At 35.9% G+C, this 24,861-nt stretch overlaps 1 protein-coding gene across 9 annotated transcripts in view; it reads right to left on the bottom strand.

Annotated features, from left to right (window-relative positions):
* Pis (phosphatidylinositol synthase) overlaps window positions 1-24,861 on the bottom strand; it is a 73,474-nt gene that overhangs the window by 33,709 nt on the left and 14,904 nt on the right. For 8 of the 9 annotated variants that reach the window (XM_076189829.1, XM_076189836.1, XM_076189837.1 and 5 more), the window contains one exon: window positions 21,161-24,226. In XM_076189829.1, the coding sequence (XP_076045944.1) occupies window positions 24,123-24,226 (104 nt within the window). In that variant the 3' untranslated portion in view covers window positions 21,161-24,122. Of the gene's footprint in view, window positions 1-13,876; window positions 14,058-21,160; window positions 24,227-24,861 lie in introns of those variants that run through there. The other variant, XR_012966687.1, reaches the window with a different exon arrangement.

Genomic DNA, 24,861 nt, shown 5'->3' with positions numbered 1-24,861 from the left:
CTCTTTCTCTGACTCCGTTCTGTTCTCGTTTTTTGCCTTAGCTTCAAGTCTTTTCTGCTTTTCTTCCTCTCTTTCCTCTTTATTCATTTCCCTTTTTATCCATACCTTTTTATATTGTTCACTTGTTGCTAGTTTCCCTGTTTTGGATAAGATATTCTCTGCCGTTGTTTGTGACTTGAATTTAATCTTAATTGGTCTGGTCTTATCTGTGCTATACTTTCCAAGTCTAAATTTCTCTTCGATTTGTTTCATAATTTCTGGTTCATCTTCCTGAACTGACTCTAGTAATTGGCTTACTTTTCCATTCTCCTCTTTTCCATTTTGTGTTTCTCTTCCATTCCTAATATAATTATACATTTCTTCTTGTCTGCTAAATCTCTTACTATATTCTCCTTTTGTCTCATCACTTTAATAACTGAGTCTTCAGTATGTTCTTTCAATTGCTGTTTGACTATGTCAGTGAATGAAACCTTATTTCCTTCTTGGGTTGCTTTCCAGTTCTTAGCTTCTGTAGCTATTGTCTCTCTGTTTTCTTTACTATTCTTCTTCAATTCCTCATTCTCCCCCTTTACATCTCTTAACTGTCTTTTTAGGTCTTCTATTTCATCAGTTAAGTTTTTATTCGCCTTTTCTAGTTCTTCCAATCTTTCAACCCTTTGTAAAATGGTGTTCATATGACCGAACCTACGCTCCAAGTCCTCGATCACCTTATCAACCTTCTCCTCTAGTCTTGTCAGTCGGGGGGGGGTTTGTGTCCCCCCCACCCTCTTTAAATCCCTTGAAAATATTCCCATCACTTTCTTCTGTATTGCTCCTATCTATACTTCTAATCTTTACATTCTTATTAGACATTTCGTCGTCTTCCAGTTGGGCTTGCGGTCGTTTGTTTACTTTTCGGCGGTCTGCTTGGGCCAAGTCCTCTACTTCCTCATTTCCTTCCATTTCCCCAGCAATCCCTCCCCTTCTCCTCTTTCCTTACTTTCCCACTACCCCACGAGCAATTTCCCCCCCACCCTGTAAATACAAAAAGGCACTTCTCTTTGCGTTGGGATCCACAATCGGCACTTTTCTTCAGAACGTTCTTCAAGCCGTCCGTTCGTTGAAAGTGTGTGTGTGTGTGTGTGTGTGTGTGTGTGTGTGTGTGTGTGTGTGTGTGTGTGTGTGTGTGTGTGTGTGTGTGTGTGTGTGTGTGTATGTGTGTACGTGTGTGTGTGCGTGCGCGCGCGTGTGTGTATTTACCTAGTTGTGTTTTACGGGACGAGAGCTATGCTCGTAGTGACCCGTTTTTGTATCTCTCCGCACCCAGTTTGTTCTTAAAATCGTGCATAGGTCTGGCATTCACTGTTTCCCCGTTTAGTTTGTTCCAGACATCAATCACTCTGTGTGGGAAGCTATTCTTTTTCAAATCTTTCCTGTAACTGTCCTTCTTTAGCTTCTTTTCGTGTCCTCTTGTTTCTCTTCTGTCCAATTTTAATAAGTCGTCTCTATCAAGAACTTCCATCCCTTTCATAATTCTGTAAATAGTCAGCAAGTCACCTCTTTCTCTTCTCTGTTCCAATGTTGATAGATGTAATTTATCCAATCTTTGCTCGTATGTCAAATTTGAGAGTGTAGGTGCCATTTTTGTCACTGTTCTTTGATTTCTTTCTAATTTCCTTGTATTTTTTAACTAGGTGCCCAGTGTCACAGCATACTCTAATTTAGGTCCTTTTTCGTGCAACCACTATTTTCTTTACCATTTCTTCATTCATGTAGTCGAAGGCCAATTTGCATTGATCTTAATAAGTTCAAAGTTTCTTCAACTAATTTATTGACATGTTTATCAGGTGTCAAGTCACTTGAGATAATCACTCCCAGGTCCCTTTCTGAGTCGACTTTTTTTTTTTTTTTTTTTTTGTACCAATTTTATATTGACCCGATATTCTATTTTTGCTTTTTCCAAATTCCATATACTACATTTCTTAATGTTAAAGTTCACTTCACACCTCTGACTCCATTCCCATATTCTGTCTAGGTCTTGTAGCGATCTGCAGTCTTCTACTCTCTTGAGTAATTTGGCTTCATCAGCAAAGAAGTTCATGTAACACTTCACTCCCTCATCCACATCTTTTATATGTATATGGAAAACATTAAAGGAGCCAATACAGAGCCCTGCGGGACGCCACTTATCACATCTTCCCAGTTTGAGTTTTTGCCTCAAAGTACCACTCTCATTTTTCTCCCACTTAAGAAATTTTCATCCATTCCAGTAGCTTACCTTGTATTCCTACTATTATTTCAAATTTTCTTATTAGCTTTTTATATGGTACTTTGTCAAAAGCCTTCTGCAAGTCCAAGAAGGCACAATCTGCCCAGTTATCTCTTTCTTGTATTATCTCTATTAATCTTAAGTAAAAACATATTAAGTTTGTGGTACACAATCTTCCACTTCTAAGGCCAAATTGTTTAGGATTTAGTATTTCATTTTCTTCCAAGTGTTTGATCCATTTGTTACTGATAACCTTTTCGCATATTTTTACTACTGTGCTTGTAAGGGATACCGGTCTGAAGTTTGTAGGATCTTCTTTGTTTCCTCCTTTATATATTGGTACAATATTTGCATTTTTCCAATCTTGCAATACCTTTCCTTCTTTGAATGAGAAGTCTATTATCATGAACAATATGTCCGTTATTTCATCTATACACTCTGTATCCAATTTGCAATTCCATCCGGTCCATGTCATTTCTTAACATCTAGGTTTTTTTTTATTTGGTCTCTTATTTCTTTCTGTGTTACCTTTATTTCTTTCATTTTAGGGGATCTTTCTCGTTGTCCATCTTCACAAATTTGTGAGCTCTCAATTGTAAAAACAGACCTGAAATGTCTGATCATAACTTCAGCCATTTCTATGTCATCTATATATTCTTTACATCCTTCACGCAGTTTTACAATTTCGTGTTTGTCTTTTAATTTATTATTTACATATCTGTAAAAGAGTTTAGGTTGATCCTTATATTTGTCTATAATATCTTTTTCATAGTTTCTTTTTTCTTTCCTGCGTATATTCACATATTCGTTCCTAAATTTTAGATATGTTTGCCATTTGGATTTTTTGTCTCTTTTCCATCTTTTCCGGGCTTTGTCTCTTCTGTCTTTAGCCTCACTGCACCTTTTGTTATACCAACACTTTATATAAATCTCTTTTTGCTTCTTCTTTGGTACATATTCACCGATTCCTTCCTTGTACTTTTCTTTGAATATGTTCCATTTGTCTTCCATCTTTGTTTCCTCTTTGGTAAATTTATCCCAGTTTATGCTTTGGAAACATTTTCTAACTTTTACAAAATCCGTTTTGTTGTACATTAACCTTCTTCTCTATGTTGTTCATTCCTTCTCACATCGTTTTGTTCTTTTAGTTCAAACTCTATTAGTATGTGGTCACTCTTCCCAATTGGGTCTAATACTCAATTTTGTTCACGATATCAGGTGTGTGTGTGTGTGTGTGTGTGTGTGTGTGTGTGTGTGTGTGTGTATTTACCTAGTTGTATTTACCTAGTTGTATTTTACGGGAAGGGGAGCTATGCTCGTGGGGTCCCGTCTTCATTTCTCATTTTATCTAAACAATTTTTAAATTCATGTATTGTTTTTTCACACACCACTTTCTCATCTAACTTGTTCCAACTGTCTATTACTCTGTGTGGAAAGCTGTTCTTTTTCAAATCTCTTCTATAGCTGTCTTTTTTTATTTTCTTTCCGTGTCCTCTTGTATTTCTGTCATCCCATTTTATCAGATTCTCTCTATCAGTAATTTCTATGCCTTTCATGATTCTGTAAATAGCTATCAAATCTCCTCTCTCTCTTCTTTGCTCTAGTGTCTGTAGTTTAAGTTTTTGTAGTCTCTCTTCATATGATAGTTTTGAGAGTGTTGGTGCCAGTTTTGTAATTGCTCTTTGTATTCTTTCAAGTTTTTTTTATACATTTTTTTGTACTTGGTGACCATATTGTTGCTGCATATTCTAATCTTGGTCTTATCAGGGTGATTAGGATTTTCCTCACCATTTCTTCATCCAGGTATGTAAATGCCACTTTGATTGTTCTTATTAGATTATAAGTTTCTCCAAAAATCTTATTTATATGTTTTTCAGGTGACATATTATTCATAACAATGACTCCCAGGTCCTTCTCATTTTCTACTTTTTTTATTCCTTCTTCTCCCAAATTATATGATCCTGTTATTCTGTTTTTGCTTTTTCCAAATTCCATTATACTACACTTTTTTGTATTGAACTCCATCTCCCACTTCCTACTCCATTCTTGTACTTTATTTAGATCTCTCTGTAGTGATTCACAATCTTCTTCAGTTTTTCACTCTTTTCAGTAGTTTTGCATCGTCTGCAAAGAGGCTCATATAGCTTTCAATTCCTTCATCCATATCATTAATATATATAGCAAACATTATTGGGGCCAGGACTGTTCCCTGCGGGACACCGCTTATTACTTCATTCCATTTTGAGTGCTGGTTTCTTATTACTACTCTCATTTTTCTTTCTTGCAAAAAGTCTTCCATCCAATTCAGTAATTTACCTTGTATTCCTCCTTCAGATTCTAGTTTCTTAAGCAACTTCTTATGTGGTACTTTGTCAAAAGCTTTTTTTAGGTCTAGAAATGCACAATCAGCCCATCCATCTCTTTCTTGTATTATATCTATTAGCCTTGAATAGAAACATATTAAATTGGTGACGCATGATCGTCCTTGTCTGAATCCAAATTGCCTTGGATTTAGTACGTTGTTTTTTTCCAAGTATTTTACCCATCTATTTTTGATAATTCTTTCACAAATTTTTGCTATTGTACTTGTTAGAGAGACTGGTCTATAGTTGGTAGGTTCTTCTTTATTTCCTCCTTTATATATAGGTACTATATTTGCTTTTTTCCAATCTTCTGGAACTTTTCCTTCTTTCAAGGAACTGCTTATTATGCTATGTATTTTGTCTACCAGTTCATTCCTGCATTCTTTCAGAATCCAGTTTGCTATTTCATCTGGTCCATGTGATTTTCTGACATCAAGATTACTCAAGTGTATCAATATTTCATTCTTTGATACTTCTATTTTTTCTATAGGGGGGACTTTCTCTTTCCATTCAATCTCTTCAGGTTGTATGTTCTCCCTTGTAAACACTGATTTAAAATGTTTGTTCATAATTTCCGCCATTTCCATTTCCTCAGTGTATTCAACTCCCCCTTGTCTTAATTTCTCCAAGTCCTGTTTGTTTTTCAGTTTATTGTTTACAAATCTGTAGAATAGTTTTGGTTGATCTTTACATTTTTCTATGACTTCTTTTTCATATTTTCTCTTTTCCTCTCTGCACGTTTGTACATATTCATTTCTATAACTGGTATATATTTTCCATTTTTCAGGTTTTCTGTATTTTTCCATCTGGTCCAGGCTTTGTCTCTTTTGTCTTTTAACTCCCTACAACTTTTGTTGTACCAGCATTTTACATATTCTTTTTCTTGTTTTTGTCTTGGGACATACTTTTCCACTCCTTTTTTGTAAATTTTTGTCAAAATATTCCATTTCTTTTCCACTGATGTTTCTTCTTTTTATATTTCTTCCCAGTTTTCTTGTTGAAAGAATTCTCTTATTTTATCAAAGTTTGTTTTTTCATACATCATTCTTCCTTTTCTATATTGTTCATTTCTTTTCATATATTTTTCTTCATTAAGTTCCAGTTCAATCAATATGTGGTCACTTTTACCTATTGGTGTTTTATATTCAATCTTGTCCACTATTCTAGGTTCAGATGTAATTAATAAGTCTAGTCTCGATGGTTCTTCTTCATTTCTATACCTAGTGTTCTCCTGTATCCATTGTGTCATTGTGTGGTCAATAATCATCTCAAGTAGAGCGTTTCCCCATGAGTCGTCTCCACCCTTTACTGTCATTTCTTCCCAGCAGATTTCTTTGCAATTAAAGTCGCCCATTATAACTATTCTTCCTCCATCTTCCATTATTTTATTTAATGTTATCTTTGTGTCCTCTAACATACTTTTATGTTCACTCTCCTCCCATGAGGCTGTTTTTGGAGGCACATAATTGATCACAAATTTTCTGCTCTTCTTATCTCTGTCTTCCACTTCTATCATAATCATCTCTACTGTATTCTTTCCATATATGACACCTTTCACGTTTATATCCTTCTTAGTCAGGAACATAACTCCACCCCCTTGCTTTTTCTCTCTGTTTCTAATCCAATAATTGTATGCATCATGTCCTACACTGTTGGGTGGTAGTGGGCCTTTTAATTTTGTTTCTACAATTCCCATTATGTCCGGTTCTTTTTCCTTCAAATAATCATTCAGCTCATTCAATCCTGTTATTAATCCATCTATATTTGTGTAAGACACTCTTAGTTTTCTGCCACTTCCATTGTGTTCTCTGTTTCCCTTATGTTTTTCTTTTGTATGTCGAACTTCCTTAGTTTCATGTTCACTACTCTCCAATAGAATCTCTCTTTCTCTGACTCCGTTCTGTTCTCGTTTTTTGCCTTAGCTTCCAGTCTTTTCTGCTTTTCTTCCTCTCTTTCCTCTTTATTCATTTCTCTTTTTATCCATATCTTTTTGTATTGTTCACTTGTTGCTAGTTTCCCTGTTTTGGATAAGATATTCTCTGCCGTTGTTTGTGACCTGAATTTAATCTTAATTGGTCTGGTCTTATCTGTGCTATACTTTCCGAGTCTAAATTTCTCCTCGATTTGTTTCATAATTTCTGGTTCATCTTCCTGAACTGATTCTAGTAATTGGCTTACTTTTTCATTTTCCTCTTTGATTCTTGTGGTTCTATCTGTGTTGTGTTTCTCTTCCATTCCTAATATAATTATACATTTCTTCTTGTCTACTAATCTCTTACTATATTCTCCTTTTGTCTCATCACTTTAATAACTGAGTCTTCAGTATGTTCTTTCAATTGCTGTTTGACTATGTCAGTGAATGAAACCTTATTTCCTTAATTGGGTTTTCTTCCAATTTTTAGTTTCTTTAGCTATTGTCTCTCTGTTTTCTTTACTATTCTTCTTCAATTCCTCATTCTCCACCTTTACTTCTCTTAACTGTCTTTTTAGGTCTTCTATTTCATCAGTTAAGTTTTTATTCGCCTTTTCTAGTTCTTCCAATCTTTCAACCCTTTGTAAAATGGTGTTCATATGACCTAACCTACTCTCCAAGTCCTCGATCACCTTATCAACCTTCTTCTCTAGTCTTGTCAGTCGGGGGGGGTTTGTGTCCCCCCCACTCTCTTTAAATCCCTTGAAAATATTCTCATCACTTTCTACTGTATTGTTCCTATCTATACTTCTAATCTTTACATTCTTATTAGACATTCCGTCGTCCTCCAGCTCGTCTTGCGGTCGCTTGTTTACTTTTCGGCGGTCTGTTAGGGCCAAGTCCTCTACTTCCTCATTTCCTTCCATTTCCCCAGCAATCCCTCCCCTTTTCCTCTTTCCTTACTTTCCCACTACCCCACGAGCAATTTCCCCCCACCCTGTAAATACAAAAAGGCACTTCTCTTTGCGTTGGGATCCACAATCGGCACTTTTCTTCAGAACGTTCTTCAAGCCGTCCGTTCGTTGAAAGTGTGTGTGTGTGTGTGTGTGTGTGTGTGTGTGTGTATTTACCTAGTTGTATTTACCTAGTTGTATTTTACGGGAAGGGGAGCTATGCTCGTGGGGTCCCGTCTTCATATCTCATTTTATCTAAACTATTTTTAAATTCATGTATTGTTTTTGCACACACCACTTTCTCATCTAACTTGTTCCAACTGTCTATTACTCTGTGAGGAAAGCTCTTCTTTTTCAAATCTCTTCTATAGCTGTCTTTTTTTATTTTCTTTCCGTGTCCTCTTGTATTTCTGTCATCCCATTTTATCAGATTCTCTCTATCAGTAATTTCTATGCCTTTCATGATTCTGTAAATAGCTATCAAATCTCCTCTCTCTCTTCTTTGCTCTAGTGTCTGTAGTTTAAGTTTTTGTAGTCTCTCTTCATATGATAGTTTTGAGAGTGTTGGTGCCAGTTTTGTGATTGCTCTTTGTATTCTTTCAAGTTTTTTTATACATTTTTTTGTACTTGGTGACCATATCGTTGCTGCATATTCCAATCTTGGTCTTATCAGGGTGATTAGGATTTTCCTCACCATTTCTTCATCCAGGTATGTAAATGCCACTTTGATTGTTCTTATTAAATTATAAGTTTCTCCAAAAATCTTATTTATATGTTTCTCAGGTGACATATTATTCATAACAATGACTCCCAGGTCCTTCTAATTTTCTACTTTTTTTATTCCTTCTTCTCCCAAATTATATGATCCTGTTATTCTATTTTTGCTTTTTCCAAATTCCATTATACTACACTTTTTTGTATTGAACTCCATCTCCCACTTCCTACTCCATTCTTGTACTTTATTTAGATCTCTCTGTAGTGATTCACAATCTTCTTCAGTTTTCACTCTTTTCAGTAGTTTTGCATCATCTGCAAAGAAGCTCATATAGCTTTCAATTCCTTCATCCATATCATTAATATATATAGCAAACATTATTGGGGCCAGAACTGTTCCCTGCGGGACACCGCTTATTACTTCATTCCATTTTGAGTGCTGATCTCTTATCACTACTCTCATTTTTCTTTCTTGCAAAAAGTCTTCCATCCAATTTAGCAATTTACCTTGTATTCCTCCTTCATATTCTAATTTCTTAAGCAACTTCTTATGTGGTACTTTGTCAAAAGCTTTTTTTAGGTCTAGAAATGCACAATCAGCCCATCCATCTCTTTCTTGTATTATATCTATTAGCCTTGAATAGAAACATATTAAATTGGTGACGCATGATCGTCCTTGTCTGAATCCAAATTGCCTTGGATTTAGTACGTTGTTTTTTTCCAAGTATTTTACCCATCTACTTTTGATAATTCTTTCACAAATTTTTGCTATTGTACTTGTTAGAGAGACTGGTCTATAGTTGGTAGGTTCTTCTTTATTTCCTCCTTTATATATAGGTACTATATTTGCTTTTTTCCAATCTTCTGGAACTTTTCCTTCTTTTAAGGAACTGCTTATTATGCTATGTATTTTGTCTACCAGTTCATTCCTGCATTCTTTCAGAATCCAGTTTGCTATTTCATCTGGCCCATGCGATTTTCTGACATCAAAATTACCCAAGTGTGTCAATATTTCATTCTTTGTTACTTCTATTTATTCCATAGGGGGGACTTTTTCTTTCCACTCAATCTCTTCAGGTTGTATATTTTCCCTTGTAAACACTGATTTAAAATGTTTGTTCATAATTTCCGCCATTTCCATTTCCTCAGTGTATTCAACTCCTCCTTGTCTTAATTTCTCCAAGTCTTGTTTGTTTTTCAGTTTATTGTTTACAAATCTGTAGAATAGTTTTGGTTGATCTTTACATTTTTCTATAACATCTTTTTCATATTTTCTTTTTTCCTCTCTGCACTTTTGTACATATTCATTTCTATAACTGGTATATATTTTCCATTTTTCAGGTTTTCTGTCTTTTTTCCATCTGGTCCAGGCTTTGTCTCTTTTGTCTTTTAACTCCCTACAACTTTTGTTGTACCAGCATTTTACATATTCTTTTTCTTGTTTTTGTCTTGGGACATACTTTTCCACTCCTTTTTTGTAAATTTTTGTCAAAATATTCCATTTCTTTTCCACTGATGTTTCTTCTTTGTATATTTCTTCCCAGTTTTCTTGTTGGAAAGAATTCTCTTATTTTATCAAAGTTTGTTTTTTCATACATCATTCTTCCTTTTCTATATTGTTCATTTCTTTTCATATATTTTTCTTCATTAAGTTCCAGTTCAATCAATATGTGGTCACTTTTACCTATTGGTGTTTTATATTCAATCTTGTCCACTATTCTAGGTTCAGATGTAATTATTAAGTCTAGCCTCGATGGTTCTTCTTCATTTCTATACCTAGTGTTCTCTTGTATCCATTGTGTCATTGAATGGTCAGTAATCATCTCAAGTAGAGCATTTCCCCATGAGTCATCACCACTCTTTACTGTCATTTCTTCCCAGCAGATTTCTTTGCAATTAAAGTCGCCCATCATAACTATTCTTCCTCCGTCTTCCATTATTTTAGTTAATGCTATCTTTGTGTCCTCTAACATACTTTTATATTCACTCTCCTCCCATGAGGCTGTTTTTGGAGGCACATAATTGATCACAAATTTTCTGCTCTTCTTATCTCTGTCTTCCACTTCTATCATAATCATCTCTACTGTATTCTTTCCATATATGACACCTTTCACGTTTATATCCTTCTTAGTCAGGAACATAACTCCACCCCCTTGCTTTTTCTCTCTGTTTCTAATCCAATAATTGTATGCATCATGTCCTACACTGTTGGGTGGTAGTGGGCCTTTTAATTTTGTTTCTACAATTCCCATTATGTCCGGTTCTTTTTCCTTCAAATAATCATTCAGCTCATTCAATCCTGTTATTAATCCATCTATATTTGTGTAAGACACTCTTAGTTTTCTGCCACTTCCATTGTGTTCTCTGTTTCCCTTATGTTTTTCTTTTGTATGTCGAACTTCCTTATTTTCATGTTCACTACTCTCCAATAGAATCTCTCTTTCTCTGACTCCGTTCTGTTCTCGTTTTTTGCCTTAGCTTCCAGTCTTTTCTGCTTTTCTTCCTCTCTTTCCTCTTTATTCATTTCTCTTTTTATCCATATCTTTTTGTATTGTTCACTTGTTGCTAGTTTCCCTGTTTTGGATAAGATATTCTCTGCCGTTGTTTGTGACTTGAATTTAATCTTAATTGGTCTGGTCTTGTCTGTGCTATACTTTCCGAGTCTAAATTTCTCTTCGATTTGTTTCATAATTTCTGGTTCATCTTCCTGAACTGATTCTAGTAATTGGCTTACTTTTTCATTTTCCTCTTTGATTCTTGTGGTTCTATCTGTGTTGTGTTTCTCTTCCATTCCTAATATAATTATACATTTCTTCTTGTCTGCTAAATCTCTTACTATATTCTCCTTTTGTCTCATCACTTTAATAACTGAGTCTTCAGTATGTTCTTTCAATTGCTGTTTGACTATGTCAGTGAATGAAACCTTATTTCCTTCATGGGTTTTCTTCCAATTTTTACTTTCTTTAGCTATCGTTTCTCTGTTTTCTTTACTATTCTTCTTCAATTCCTCATTCTCCACCTTTACATCTCTTAACTGTCTTTTTAGGTCTTCTATTTCATCAGTTAAGTTTTCATTCGCCTTTTCCAGTTCTTCCAATCTTTCAACCCTTTGTAAAATGGTGTTCATATGACCTAACCTACTCTCCAAGTCCTCGATCACCTTATCAACCTTCTTCTCTAGTCTTGTCAGTCGGGGGGGGTTTGTGTCCCCCCCACTCTCTTTAAATCCCTTGAAAATATTCTCATCACTTTCTACTGTATTGTTCCTATCTATACTTCTAATCTTTACATTCTTATTAGACATTCCGTCGTCCTCCAGCTCGTCTTGTGGTCGTTTGTTTACTTTACGGCGGTCTGTTTGGACCAAGTCCTCTACTTCCTCATTACCTTCCATTTTCCCAGCAATCCCTCCCCTTCTCCTCTTTCCTTACTTTCCCACTACCCCACGAGCAATTTCCCCCCACCCTGTAAATACAAAAAGGCACTTCTCTTTGCGTTGGGATCCACAATCTGCACTTTTCTTCAGAACGTTCTTCAAGCCGTCCGTTCGTTGAAAGTGTGTGTGTGTGTGTGTGTGTGTGTGTGTGTGTGTGTGTGTGTGTGTGTGTGTGTGTGTGTGTGTGTGTGTGTGTGTGTGTGTGTGTATTCACCACCATGGTATTCACCATGGTCTTTCACCATGGTCTTTGGATCACGTGTTGGACTCGTGATCGACAGCTATTTCCCTCTCAAACGAGAGCTCATAGCTCATATATGACCGATCTATGGGTAATGCTGTGACCTTACACGCAGACACACCCCCAACTCCCCGCCCACGAGAGCTGGAGTAACGACTCGAAGCGCAGCGATACTGAACTTATTTCAGCCCTGGGCATGATTCGAACCCGAACCGCCGTAGTGACAGTCGGAGCCTCTACCAACCGCGGCACCGAGTGTATGTGTATGTGCGTGTGTATGAACAAATAATGAAAATATAATGGAAATATATTAATAAATGGCAAAAAAATAAAGTATAATCAAACAAATCGCACGGTATGTGGTAAATACACAATACCTAAAATAAGTGTTAATTTTGAAACTCGACTTCCCTGGACTATGAGTGTATTTCCTTTCTTGACATGAAATTATTTTGTGTAGAACCTAATTTATTGAATTTTTATTATCATCATCATCATTATAATTACTTCAATCAAGGCAAAGGGTTGAGAATCATTGCAATGGATTGTGTTGTAGTAATTCCTTCAGAAATGGCTTCCATTTTGTAATAGACGCGCTTACTTGTTCATCAAATCATTTATTTTCGTCTCATAAAAATCTTATAATTATACTTTCTTTTATTTATTCATTTACTTATTCATTTATTATTGTTATTACATTTACCTATATGGTTGTCTTCATAATATTAATTTGAAGAAGAAAAAGGGGTATTCTGCTGTTTGCATTTAAAATGCATAATTACACCTGTAATAAATAAGTTGTCTGCAGTGTCTATCTCTTCTATCCCTGGAAACAACATCCCACAGGAGAGGTAAAAATATACAGGTGATAGAATAGGCATTGGTCACTGATCATCATTCATTTTTGAGTGAAAATTAGTCTCCAACCATAAAAAAAATGCGCAGTAACGATATCACTGAAGAAAAGAAAGCATTCACTACATAAAACATGCAGTCAATATCCAATATAATGTTGAACCATATAAAGCGAAAATATTTGTAGCAGTTCACAATATCTACAATTTCTATGAAAGTGAATTCATGGTCTGTTGAAATACTTCACCGATCTCAAAGAAAAACTAGATCGAGCATCTATTGTTTCAAAAGTGAAACTACTGAAAAATCGAGGCGGCCATCTTGTTGGGACCACTTTTGAGACTTGAGACTGTTTACATCGAGGCTTTTTGGTAAAAAGCCGCAAAAATCACTGTTTTCCCATTAAGGATTGAACAAAAAAATGGCTGAACTATTTATGAATAGCTTCATGAACCGTTACAAGATATAGACTAGGCCGCAGGCTGGTCCAAATGCCGATGGGGGGGGGGAGGCAATAAAGAGAGGAAAGATTGAATGGTACGCAAGCCTTCATTCCAGTCAAGATTTAACATATTAGAACGTAACGTATAGCAAAGCTGTCTGTTATGCATTGTGCATACATAAATGAGCAACAGAAGAAGAATGCAAGACAGGGGTCCTCTCTCTTCCAAAAGCTGGGGGGGGGGGGATCTGGGAGTCCTCTCCCAAAAAAAGAAATATTGGAATTTAGTGTTGTGATTTTATGATCATTTCGACGGTGTTCCAGCCCTTCAGAAGGACGCACAGGGTTTAAGGGTAGATTTAAGGTCCAGAAAAAAATTAATTATGAAACACTGAATGAGAAAAATATAGGAGAGCTTTGGTTACATGTGAGAACATTATTTTTCCTATGATAAATTATTTTACTGTGGCATAATATAGCTATGCAGTGTAATATGTTATATATTACATTATATATTATGTCAAAATGATCTCTTGCAACTACAAACTGTTTCGTCCATTTTTAACCTTAATTGGTATGATAGACCTAGTGAACTCTAACGAGACTATATTGACAAAAAAGTATGTAATAATCTCATATATGGTACGTCGATGTACAGTAATGCATAGATAGATAATTCCATGAAAAATTGTATCGCCCTAAATATAGTTACCTTCTTTAGATGTTTAGGAAACTTTTTTAATCTTGTTAGAACTGCAGTGTCTCTCAATTCAACCTTTTGTCCAATGCGCTTCCTTGAAAGGATCGAAGCACATTCTAGAACGTGCACTTGAGCTCCATTCATCTCTGCAAACTCACTAACCTTTTCTTTCCGGATTAGCCTACATGGTAACCTGAAATTGAAATTTCAATAACTTACTTTTAATATTAGTTTATAAATTAGAGAGAACAACCTGCTGTCGAAGGAGGGCAAATATCATGGTAACTTAGGTCAATTTCGGTAGATAAAAAAAAAGTAGTTTAACATTCAACATATCTTTCCTGATTTTTTTTATAAACAGTGTTGTCAAATCTAAATTTTCTTCCCTAAATTAGCTTCACAAATTACATACAGAGGCATATGACGCCTTAGTCAATATGTTACTACACTCTACTCGTGAGTGAAAAGTGCGTGGAAATGATCTTTTTAACTTTGACTCTTCACCTTCGCTGCTTTCAATATCACTTCGATTCGTCTCCTCTAATTTACGTTTCTTACGTTTGTTGCAACCAAAAGCACAACAATAAGTCCCGTTCTTAGCCAAAACTTACATTACTATCACACCCTTAAATTGTCCTAACAATATGGCGCCGATCAAAATACGCGGGCTTCACATTTCGTGGACGGACGTAGAATGCTCGATCCAGTCTTTCCTTTAGATCAGTGAAATACTTCCCTGTCCTCACAATATCGATCGTATTTTGTTGTCAACAGTTCACCAACGCTTCTATCATTACGATCAATACCGCACCGTTTCTGATAAATAGTATTTGTATCGTGATATAAATCAGATAGCATGAGGCAAGCAGCGCCATGATGCCCAGTGTTTTGTCGTCTCTTGCCCCCCAGCCAGCCACCCATCCCCGCCGAGCGGGAAAGTGAAGTCATGGGTCCCATGCTCACAAACGAGAGGAAATTGAGATGTTCGAAGCGAGGGGAAGTTGAAGGGAGAAGGAAAAGGAGGACAAAGAAACGGAAGGGGAGCAGAGGGGGCGGGTAGGGGAAAGGGAGGCTGTATAAACACAGTAGGGGAAGAAGTAAGGGGCTAGGGAAAGAGTATATGGGGGTGTTTGCTGAGATGATGGGAGAAGGGTGATCACGTGATGTCCTATGATCGCAGGTATGGATATCCCAGTCCGGACTTAAGATGGGTCTTTTCAAATCATGGATGTAAATAGTAACTGGCAACTTTAAGTGGCGCATACTACAGTGCAAGGCGTAATAAATTATAATAGTAATTATATATTTCAGGAAAAGGAAATTGTGTGTGTATGTGTGATTAAAGGATTTAGATTATTTTAATATGGTACCATATAAGGGCTCGTAGCTGTTATAACAGAAGTATTCGAAAACTAATATAATCGATGGCCATTGTTCAGTTGTTCACTGACGCCATCAAATGCGTTATGTGATTATGTCTTTGCAAGCACCAATTAGCTGATTTACCAGCCACAAAATATTTCTGTAATTCTTCGGAAATATACCCATGTGGTTTCATTTTTTCAAACATTATCACTTACACAAATCTCCTTGATGCTGCTCACAATATAATAATGTAGTGGACACTGTTCGAGCTGCCAGCGTTTGGGTACCGAAGTCGCGTATCTCAGCGTGAAAGCGAGATCCCAATGTTACTGACCAGTTCACGTCTCACTCAGGGTAACTGCATACGGTTACTGTTCCCCTTGAGTGATGAAATGTATGTGTGTGTGTGTGTGTGTGCGTTATATATATATATAAATAAATATATATATATATATATATATATATATATATATATATATATATATATATAATATATATATATATATATATATATATATATATACATATATATATATATACAGTATATGTATTTACCTAGTTGTATTTTATGAGAAGGGGAGCTATGCTCGTAGTGTCCCGTCTTCATATCTCATTTTATCTAAACTATTTTTAAATTCATGTATTGTTTTTGCACACACCACTTTCTCATCTAACTTTTTCCAACTGTCTATTACTCTGTGAGGAAAGCTGTTCTTTTTCAGATCTCTTCTATAGCTGTCTTTCTTGATTTTCTTTCCGTGTCCTCTTGTATTTCTATCATCCCATTTTATTAGATCCTCTCTACTAATAATTTCTATGCCTTTCATGATTCTGTAAATAGCTATCAAATTTTCTCTCTTTCTTCTTTGCTCTAGTGTCTGTAGCTCAAGTTTTGTTAGTCTCTTCATATGATCGTTTTGAGAGTGTTGGTGCCGATTTTGTAATTGCTCTTTGTATTCTTTCAAGTGTTTTTATACATTTTTTTTTTTTTGTACTTGGTGACCACATCGTTGCTGCATATTCCAATCATGGTCTTATCAGTGATTAGTATTTTCTTCACCATTTCTTCATCCAGGCATGTAAATACCACTTTGATTGTTCTTATTAAATTATAAGTTTCTCCAAAAATCTTATTTATATGTTTCTCAGGTGACATATTATTCATAACAATGACTCCTAGGTCCTTCTCTTTTCCAACTTTTTTATTCCTTCTTCTCCCAATTTATATGATCCTGTTATTCTGTTTTTGCTTTTTCCAAATTCCATTATACTACACTTTTTAGTGTTGAACTCCATCTCCCACTTCCTACTCCATTCCCATACTTTATTTAGATCTCTCTGTAGTGACTCACAATCTTCCGTGTTCACTTTTTTAATAGTTTTGCATCATCTGCAAAGAAGCTCATATAACTTTCAATTTCTTCATCCATATCATTGATATATATGGCAAACATTATTGGGGCCAGAACTGTTCCTTGTGGAACACCACTTATTACTTCATCCCAATTTGAGTGTTTGTCTTTTATCACTACTCTCATTTTTCTTTCTTGCAAAAAGTCTTCCATCCATTTAAGCAGTTTTCCTTCAGTTTCTAATTTCTTGTGTGGTACTTTGTCAAAAGCTTTTTTTAGGTCTAGAAATGCACAATCAGCCCATCCATCTCTTTCTTGTATTATATCTATTAGCCTTGAATAGAAGCATATTAAATTGGTGACGCATGATCGTCCTTTCTGAATCCAAATTGCCTTGGATTTAGCATTTTTTTTTTCTTAATATTTTACCAATCTACCTTTGACAATTCTTTCACAAATTTTTGCTATTGTACTTGTTAGAGAGACTGGTCTATAGTTGGTAGGGTCTTCTTTATTTCCCCCTTTATATATAGGTACTATATTTGCTTTTTTCCAATCTTCTGGAACTTTTCCTTCTTTCAAGGAACTGTTTATTATGCTGTGTATTTTGTCTGCCAGTTCATTCCTGCATTTCAAAATCCAGTTTGCTATTTCATCTGGTCCATGCGATTTTCTGACATCAAGATTACTCAAATGTTTCATTATTTCATTCTTTGTTACTTCTATTTCTTTCATAGGGGGGACTTTCTTTTTCCATTTTATCTCCCCAGGTTGTATGTTCTCCCTTGTAAACACTGATTTAAAATGCTTGTTCATGATTTCTGCCATTTCTATTTCCTCTGTGTATTCAACTCCTCCTTGTCTTAATTTCTCTAAATCTTGTTTGTTTTTCAGTTTGTTGTTTACAAATCTGTAAAATAGTTTTGGTTGATCTTTACATTTTTCTATGACATCTTTTTCATATTTTCTCTTTTCCTCTCTGTACATATTCATTTCTATAACAAGTATGTATTTTCCATTTTTCAGGTCTTTTGTATTTCTTCCATTTGGTCCAAACTTTATCTCTTTTGTCTTTTAACTCCCTACAACTTTTGTTGTACCAGCACTTTACATATTCTTTTTCTTGTTTTTGTCTTGGGACATACTTTTCCACTTTTTTTTTTATAAATTTTTGTTAAAATATTCCATTTCTCTTTCACTGTTATTTCTTCTTTGTATATTCTTTCCCAGTTTTCTTTTTGAAAGAATTAAAAAAAAATTCATACATCATTCTTCCTTTTCTATTATTCATTTCTTTTCATGTATTTCTCCTCATTTAGTTCCAGTTCCATCAATATGTGGTCACTTTTACTTATTGGTGTCTTATATTCAATCTTTTCCACAATTTTAGGTTCAGATGTGATTATTAGGTCTAGTCTCAATGGTTCTTCCTCATTTCTATACCTAGTGTTCTCTTGTATCCATTGTGTCATTGTATGGTCAATAATCATCTCAAGTAGAACATTTCCCCATGAGTCATCTCCACCCTTTACCGTCATCTCTTCCCAGCAGACTTCTTTGCAACTAAAGTCGCCCATTATAACTATTCTTCCTCCATCTTCCATTATCTTATTTAATGTTCACTCTCTTCCCACGAGGCTGTTTTTGGAGGCACATAATTTATTACAAACTTTCTGCTCTTCTTATCTCTGTCTTCTACTTCCATCATAATCATCTCTACTGTATTCTTTCCATATATGACACACCTCACATTTATATCCTTCTTAGTCAGGAACATAACTCCACCCCCTTGTTTTGTCTCTCCGTTTCTAATCCAATAATTATGTGCATTATGTCCTACACTGTTGGTTGGTAGTGGACCTTTTAATTCTGTTTCTACAATTCCCATTATGTCCGGTTCTTTTTCCTTCAGATAATCATTCAGCTCATTCAATCCTGTTATTAATCCATCTATATTTGTGTTAGACACTTTTAATTTTCTGCTACTTCCATTGTATTTTCTGTTTCCCTTTTGTTTTTTCTAGTATGTCCCATTTCCTTACTTTCATATTCACTACTCTCCAATAGAATTTCTCTTTTTCTCTGTTCTGTTCTCGTTTTTTCCTTAGCTTATTGTCTTTTCATTTTTTCCTCCTCTCTTTCCTCTTTATTAATTTCTCTTTTTATCCATACCTTTTTATATTGTTCACTTGCTGCTAGTTTCCCTGTTTTTGCCAAGATATTCTCTGCTGTCTTTTGTGACATGAATTTAATCTTAATTGGTCTGGTCTTATCTGTACTATACTTTCTGAGTCTATACATCTCTTCAATTTGTTTCATGATTTCAGGTTCATCTTCCTGAACTAATTCTAGTAAACTGTTTACTTTTTCTTTTCCTTCTTTTATTCTTGTGGTTCTATTAAGATCATACTTCTCTTCCATTCCTAATGTAATTATACATTTCTTTTTATCTGCTAAGTCTCTTACTATATTTTCCTTCGGTCTCATCACTTTAATAACTGAGTCTTCAGTTTGTTCTTTCATTTGCTGTTTAATTATGTCAGTAAATGCAACTTTACTGTTCTCTTGGATTTTTTCCAACCCTGTGCTTCTTTTGCTAAGGACTCTTTATTCTCTTTGTTCTTCTTTAATTCCTCATTCTCATCTTTTACTTCTTTTAACTATCTTTTTAATTCTTCTATTTCTTTAGTTAGGTTTTTGTTCACCTTCTCTAATTCTTCCGATTTGTCAACTCTGCGCACTCTCTGCCATTTTACCAAACTTACTCTCCCAATGTTCGGTCATTTTTTCAAGTTTTTCCTCTAGTCTTGCTAATCGGGGAAGGTTGGTATCACCCCCTTCCTCACTAAATCCCTGGAAATTATTATCCGAACCTTCCATTGTGCTGCTCTTATCTATATTTCTAATCTTTACATTTTTGTTAGTCCCTTCATCGTCACTAAATTGACGTTTGTTTATATGGCGTCTGCCTGCCTGGACCAAGTCCCCTTCTTCCTCATTTCCTTCCGTTTCCCTCAGTAATCCCTCCCCTTCTTTTTCCTCACCTTCCCACTACACCACGAGTTTTCCCCTTCCCTATAATACAATAAGGTACTTCCTTGACGTTGAGATCCACGTAAATTTTGATTTTCCTTTGGAACTCCAATCTTTGCCGTCCATCCGACGAAAGTGTGTGTGTGTGTGTGTGAGGTCACATTATTAATTATCCACGGATTGGGCTATATCATTTCTGAAGCTTTCATCCACGAGCTCAGAAATCTGGACCAACCACAGACGACACATACAAGTTCTTGAGGCCTTCAACATTCGATGTCTCCAAAGAGTCCTCGACCTATCACCATACACTGAAATCTTGTAACGTGCAGCACAAATCTCCAGAATTGAAACATAACTGGCAAAGCATTAGCTACAATGGGTGGGTCACGTCATCAGCAACTACCTGATGCACGTCGCAATACAGGTCAGTAAAAAGGCCATAAAGAGCAGAACAAAACCACAACATCGCCCCAACCAATCTTAAAACCGTCGCTTCCGATTGTCCTTTATAGAGTGAAAAGGTATCACAAGGCGACATATTGAGTCTGTTCACAACCAAGCATGGGACGACTGGCAGTTAAAAAGACATTAGCTCAACAACAGGGATTATTATCCACCTGATCCAGAGCCAACTTTCCCATTATGGAAGGATAAGCAGGTCAAGAATTGGCCTTCACAGTCACCTCTTTCGACATCAGTGCCAAAAACCTCAGCATCACCACCCAGTGTGTGTGTGAGGTCATATTATCATCCACAAATTGGACTACGAGTTCTGCAGCTATCATCCAGAATGGTAATAACTGTCAATCACGAGTCCAGTTTGTGTTCCAAGACCACAATACAGAGAAAGGAAAGAAGGTAAGTAGTTGGTGGGAGGGGAGAGAGAAGGAAGATATGCAGCAGAGAAACAATTCTATCTGACATCAATCTTGCACAATCACTACTTGCAGGTACTTGTTATTGGTCCTAGGTAAATCACGGATGACCATATACATGCTGTCTTGCTGTAATGCTTCTGACCAGGCAATGGATGAAAGTGGGAGGTGAGGATGTCCCTTCATTCACAATGAACCAAGATAAAAGGGACAACCATATAGATAGATATATGGTACAGCACCTTAGTATCTACAAGCAAACAAGCTGAGAACCAATTAACTGTTGCCTTCAGTTTCACTTGGTGGAAAACCCACAGCCCTACAGTGGCTGGCAATGCTCCTCGGAACCTTCCAAAGATCTCTGTTAGAAGAAACATTGGACTGTTGTATCAGCGTGGGGCTGTTTCTATGTCCCCAGCTGAAAGTGGTAAGAAGAGAAAAACTGTTGCCAGTTGTCAGCTATCTATGTGTGAAAAGGTGGAAGAAATACTGCTGAAGTTGATAGAGAGAGATCTTGGGCTCAGTCCGGTGATGAAGGTGAAGAGATTGACAGATTTTGAAAATGGGCAGCTTTGCTGTCCATCTTGCAGGACTACCACATGCAAGCAGGTAATGTCATTAGTCACTGGTATAGAGGTCTTCAAACTATCAAAGTAAAGATAACCAAGTACTGAAATTGTTCGTTTATTCAACATGTGTATTGAGCACTCACAAAAAATCTAATTTACAGCAGGAAACTATATAAAAAGTGACAGACATGATACTTGAACAACATAATGTCAATGTCGACTGATGTTGTGCATGACTGAATCACTGCATCTGCTTAATTTGGATTTGCATAGATTCATGCACATACAATCTGAATGACTGATTATTATTTGATAACATGGGATACTCTATGTGCAGGAATGCTAAGAAGAGCTTTACTCGAGGTACCATTGTACATATCACAGTTCTACAATGTATGTATGAACTCATTCTCTACCATTTCTAATAAAATACTTTAGTGTGACTTTGTCTTTCTGCATAAGTTGAATTGTTTATTTGAACCAACTCACCAAACCACACTGCATATCCAAACCCTATAGGATGCAACAAGAAATTTACACCAGCAGTGTGATTTGGTTTGATTCAGTTTAATACCATGAATTATCCCTCTATGAGAGGACTAGGACAGTGCCTCTTTATAGAGGACTTTCTGAGGTATACTATTACAAATCTTCCAAAATATAACATCTGTGCCTCACATTTACAGAAACACATACATATCCAAATTACTAAACAAACACTACTTTTAAGATCAAAAAACTCCATATTAAATCAAATAACCCCAGCGAAAACATTCACAACACAAGAGCAACAACAACCTTTTGATATCCAGGTCAACACTAAAATATTGCTAAAACAAACACAAAATTAGCTTGGAAACAGACACGATTCAGTTATCACATTGATCACATAAAAGAAGTTAAATTAGCCAGAAATGAACATACAAGAATAAGAAGAGTCAAGGAAAAGAACCTTGAGAAGAATGTACTTGATTAGTGCAAGAATTAACCTAAGCTGGTCTTCAGACTTGAGTGGTAAGCTGAAGCACAGAAAAGGAATATCCAAGGTGAAAGATGAAGGGGTAGTATATGAAGAAATATAGAAACTGAAGTGATAAATAAAAGCTCCCAATCTGTAAACAGTATGAAAGAGGAGTTTGAAGGAGAAAAGGGCAAAGATAAGGAAGGTGTTGTAAACAAATAACAGTAGAAATATGAAGTGCTTAAACTACTAAAGAAATTAGAAGTGAAAAAAGCCTCACAGCAAGATGGGATCTCAAATTGGATACTCAAAGCATAGAGAACAACTGACTACATGTTCTCTAATAGATGGGAAGGTGCCACTGGACTAGAAATCTGCAAAGGTGATATCAATATTCAGAGGAAGAACCATGGAGGTAGTGCTAGATTATAGACCAGTATCCTTAACCAGTGCAATAGTCAAAATATGTGAAAAAATTGTAAAAGATAGATGAAATGCTTGGAGGAGATAGGAACTTTGGTTGACAATCAATACATATTTAGAAAACAAAAGCCTTGTGTAACCAACCAGCAATTTTCATTCATGAGTGGTTGCACTGCACAAGAGAGATTTGGATGGATTGTGTATACCTGGATTTGGGAAAAGTTTTCAACAAGGTACTGAGCAGTAGATTAATATGGAGGTTACATAACATAGGAGCTCTTAAAGGGAGTCTGCTGGAATGGTTGAAAGTATTTATAAATAATAGACATATGACAGCAGTAATGAGAAATGAAAAATCAGACTAGAGAGAAGTGACTATTGGGGTACCACAGGGCTCGATTTTGGCACCTGTAATATTCCTACTCTATATTAATGATACAATGAATGGAATAAGTAGCTTTGCAAACTTATTTGTAAAGGTTGTAACAATAATGAAATAACTGAGATTTGATAAATGGAGGCAAAGAGACAAGACCTCATGAGCACAGCTCCAATTCCATATACATCTAAATTAACAGAGATTATATCATTTTACACTACCAAACACTTACACTTCACAAAGTTTTTTCACTAAGTGATTTATCAGCCAACCCTGTGGCTATGGCTAGATACACTGAGACTGTAAGTCTCCTTCAAGGAAGAACTGAGGCTACAGATTAATTGTCCATAGCAATAAAACTATATATATATATATATATATATATATATATATATATATATATATATATATATATATATATATATATATATATATATATATATATATATGTTTGGATCAGTAATGGGTACATGAGTGTGGTGATCCTGCAAGATGGGCAGCAAAGAGAATTTTCTCCTTACTGACCTTTTTTTCAATACCTATCAACCACTTCATCTCCATTTGGAGGGTTATGGTACTGTCTCCAGACTGGCCCCAAGATCTTACGCAATCAATTTTCACTGTATTTCTTCCATCTTTTCACATATGGAGAACTGACAACTGGCGACTTCTCCGCTGCTACTTCTTTTAGTAAATGATACAGAAACAGACTCACATTAATATAACAAAGACAGCAGTTCAAAGTTGCTTCACAGAGAGATCTATGAGAAGTCCGAAAGACTACTGCCAACAACTGTGGGGCTGTGAGTTTCCAGTCAGTTAAACTCAAGTCACTAAATATAATTATATTTACATTAATGAAAATTACAAAGCATCAAAAACTGTTGCCTCAAGTTTCATTAAGTGGAAAACATCCCCACAGTGGCTGGCAATGGTCCTCAGAACCTCCCACAAATCTCTGGGAAAAATCTTTGGACTGTTGTCTGTGTTGTATCAGTGTAGGACTGTTTCTATGTCACTGGCTGAAAGTAGTAGGAAGAAGAGAGCAGTCGTGGACTGTCAGCACTCCATGTATGAAACAGTGCTTGAAATACAGTTGAAGTTGATAGAGAGAGATAGAAATCTTGGGCCTAGTCTGGAGACTTAGTGTCAACCCTCAGGGCTACACCTCCTGATATAGGTGAGGGGGTTGATGGGGTTTTGAAAATGAGCAGCTTTACTGTCCACCTTGCAGTATCACTATACACAGTTACCCATCACTGGTCCCTACAGAGATTCTATATGGAGTACAAGGTTGATTAATACTTAGACGAGTTGATAAGAAGACCTTTAACATGCTCCTTGATACACCAAATTTCAGCTAAAAGGCACAAGATTCGACCAAAGCCAAATACAAGTAACCCTGGAAAATATGAAACAATGAGTATTACAGTACATTAGTCAAATATACCCTTTTCAAAAGATTACTCTTATTATATGAACATCACCTGTGCATTATATTCATAATATTATCCACCATGTTACTACTGCCAGTGTAAAAAAAGATACTGCTCTTGGCAATCAATACCATCTATCACAAGTGGCATAACCCATTAACTGCATAAGTTTTGTGTGACCAAGATTTTTGGAGATTTTAGTGATACTTCTTGACTTGGGAATGCTTACTCCCTTCATCAACAAGGAGCTAAGATAAAAGGGAAAACAAATGGGATCAATGCATGCTTTGGTTGGTTACTTTCTTCATTAGAGGGATGAAGCCTTTTTGTATATAAATAGATAGTGACACCCCTACAGACCAAAATCAATTAATATTTTTCTTATGATTGAAGACTAATTTCCACTTGAAAGAGGAATGCCAAGGCACTTTTAAATTCTAATATCTCTCCTTCCTGGTTAACTTCCTTCAATCTCTCCTTTACCACCCCTTTGACACCACCTTTTCATTTTCCTTCAGCACCCTGTGGCAAGAGACAAGAGCCACCACGATTCCTAGCATTTCAAGAAGCAAATTAATGTTGCATGAAGGAACTAGAAACC

This window comes from Oratosquilla oratoria, chromosome 9 (assembly GCF_046742065.1).
Source record: "Oratosquilla oratoria isolate Oo_2021 chromosome 9, ASM4674206v1, whole genome shotgun sequence".
Lineage (NCBI taxonomy): Eukaryota > Metazoa > Arthropoda > Malacostraca > Stomatopoda > Squillidae > Oratosquilla > Oratosquilla oratoria.
This window is presented reverse-complemented; position numbering and strand designations above follow the sequence as displayed.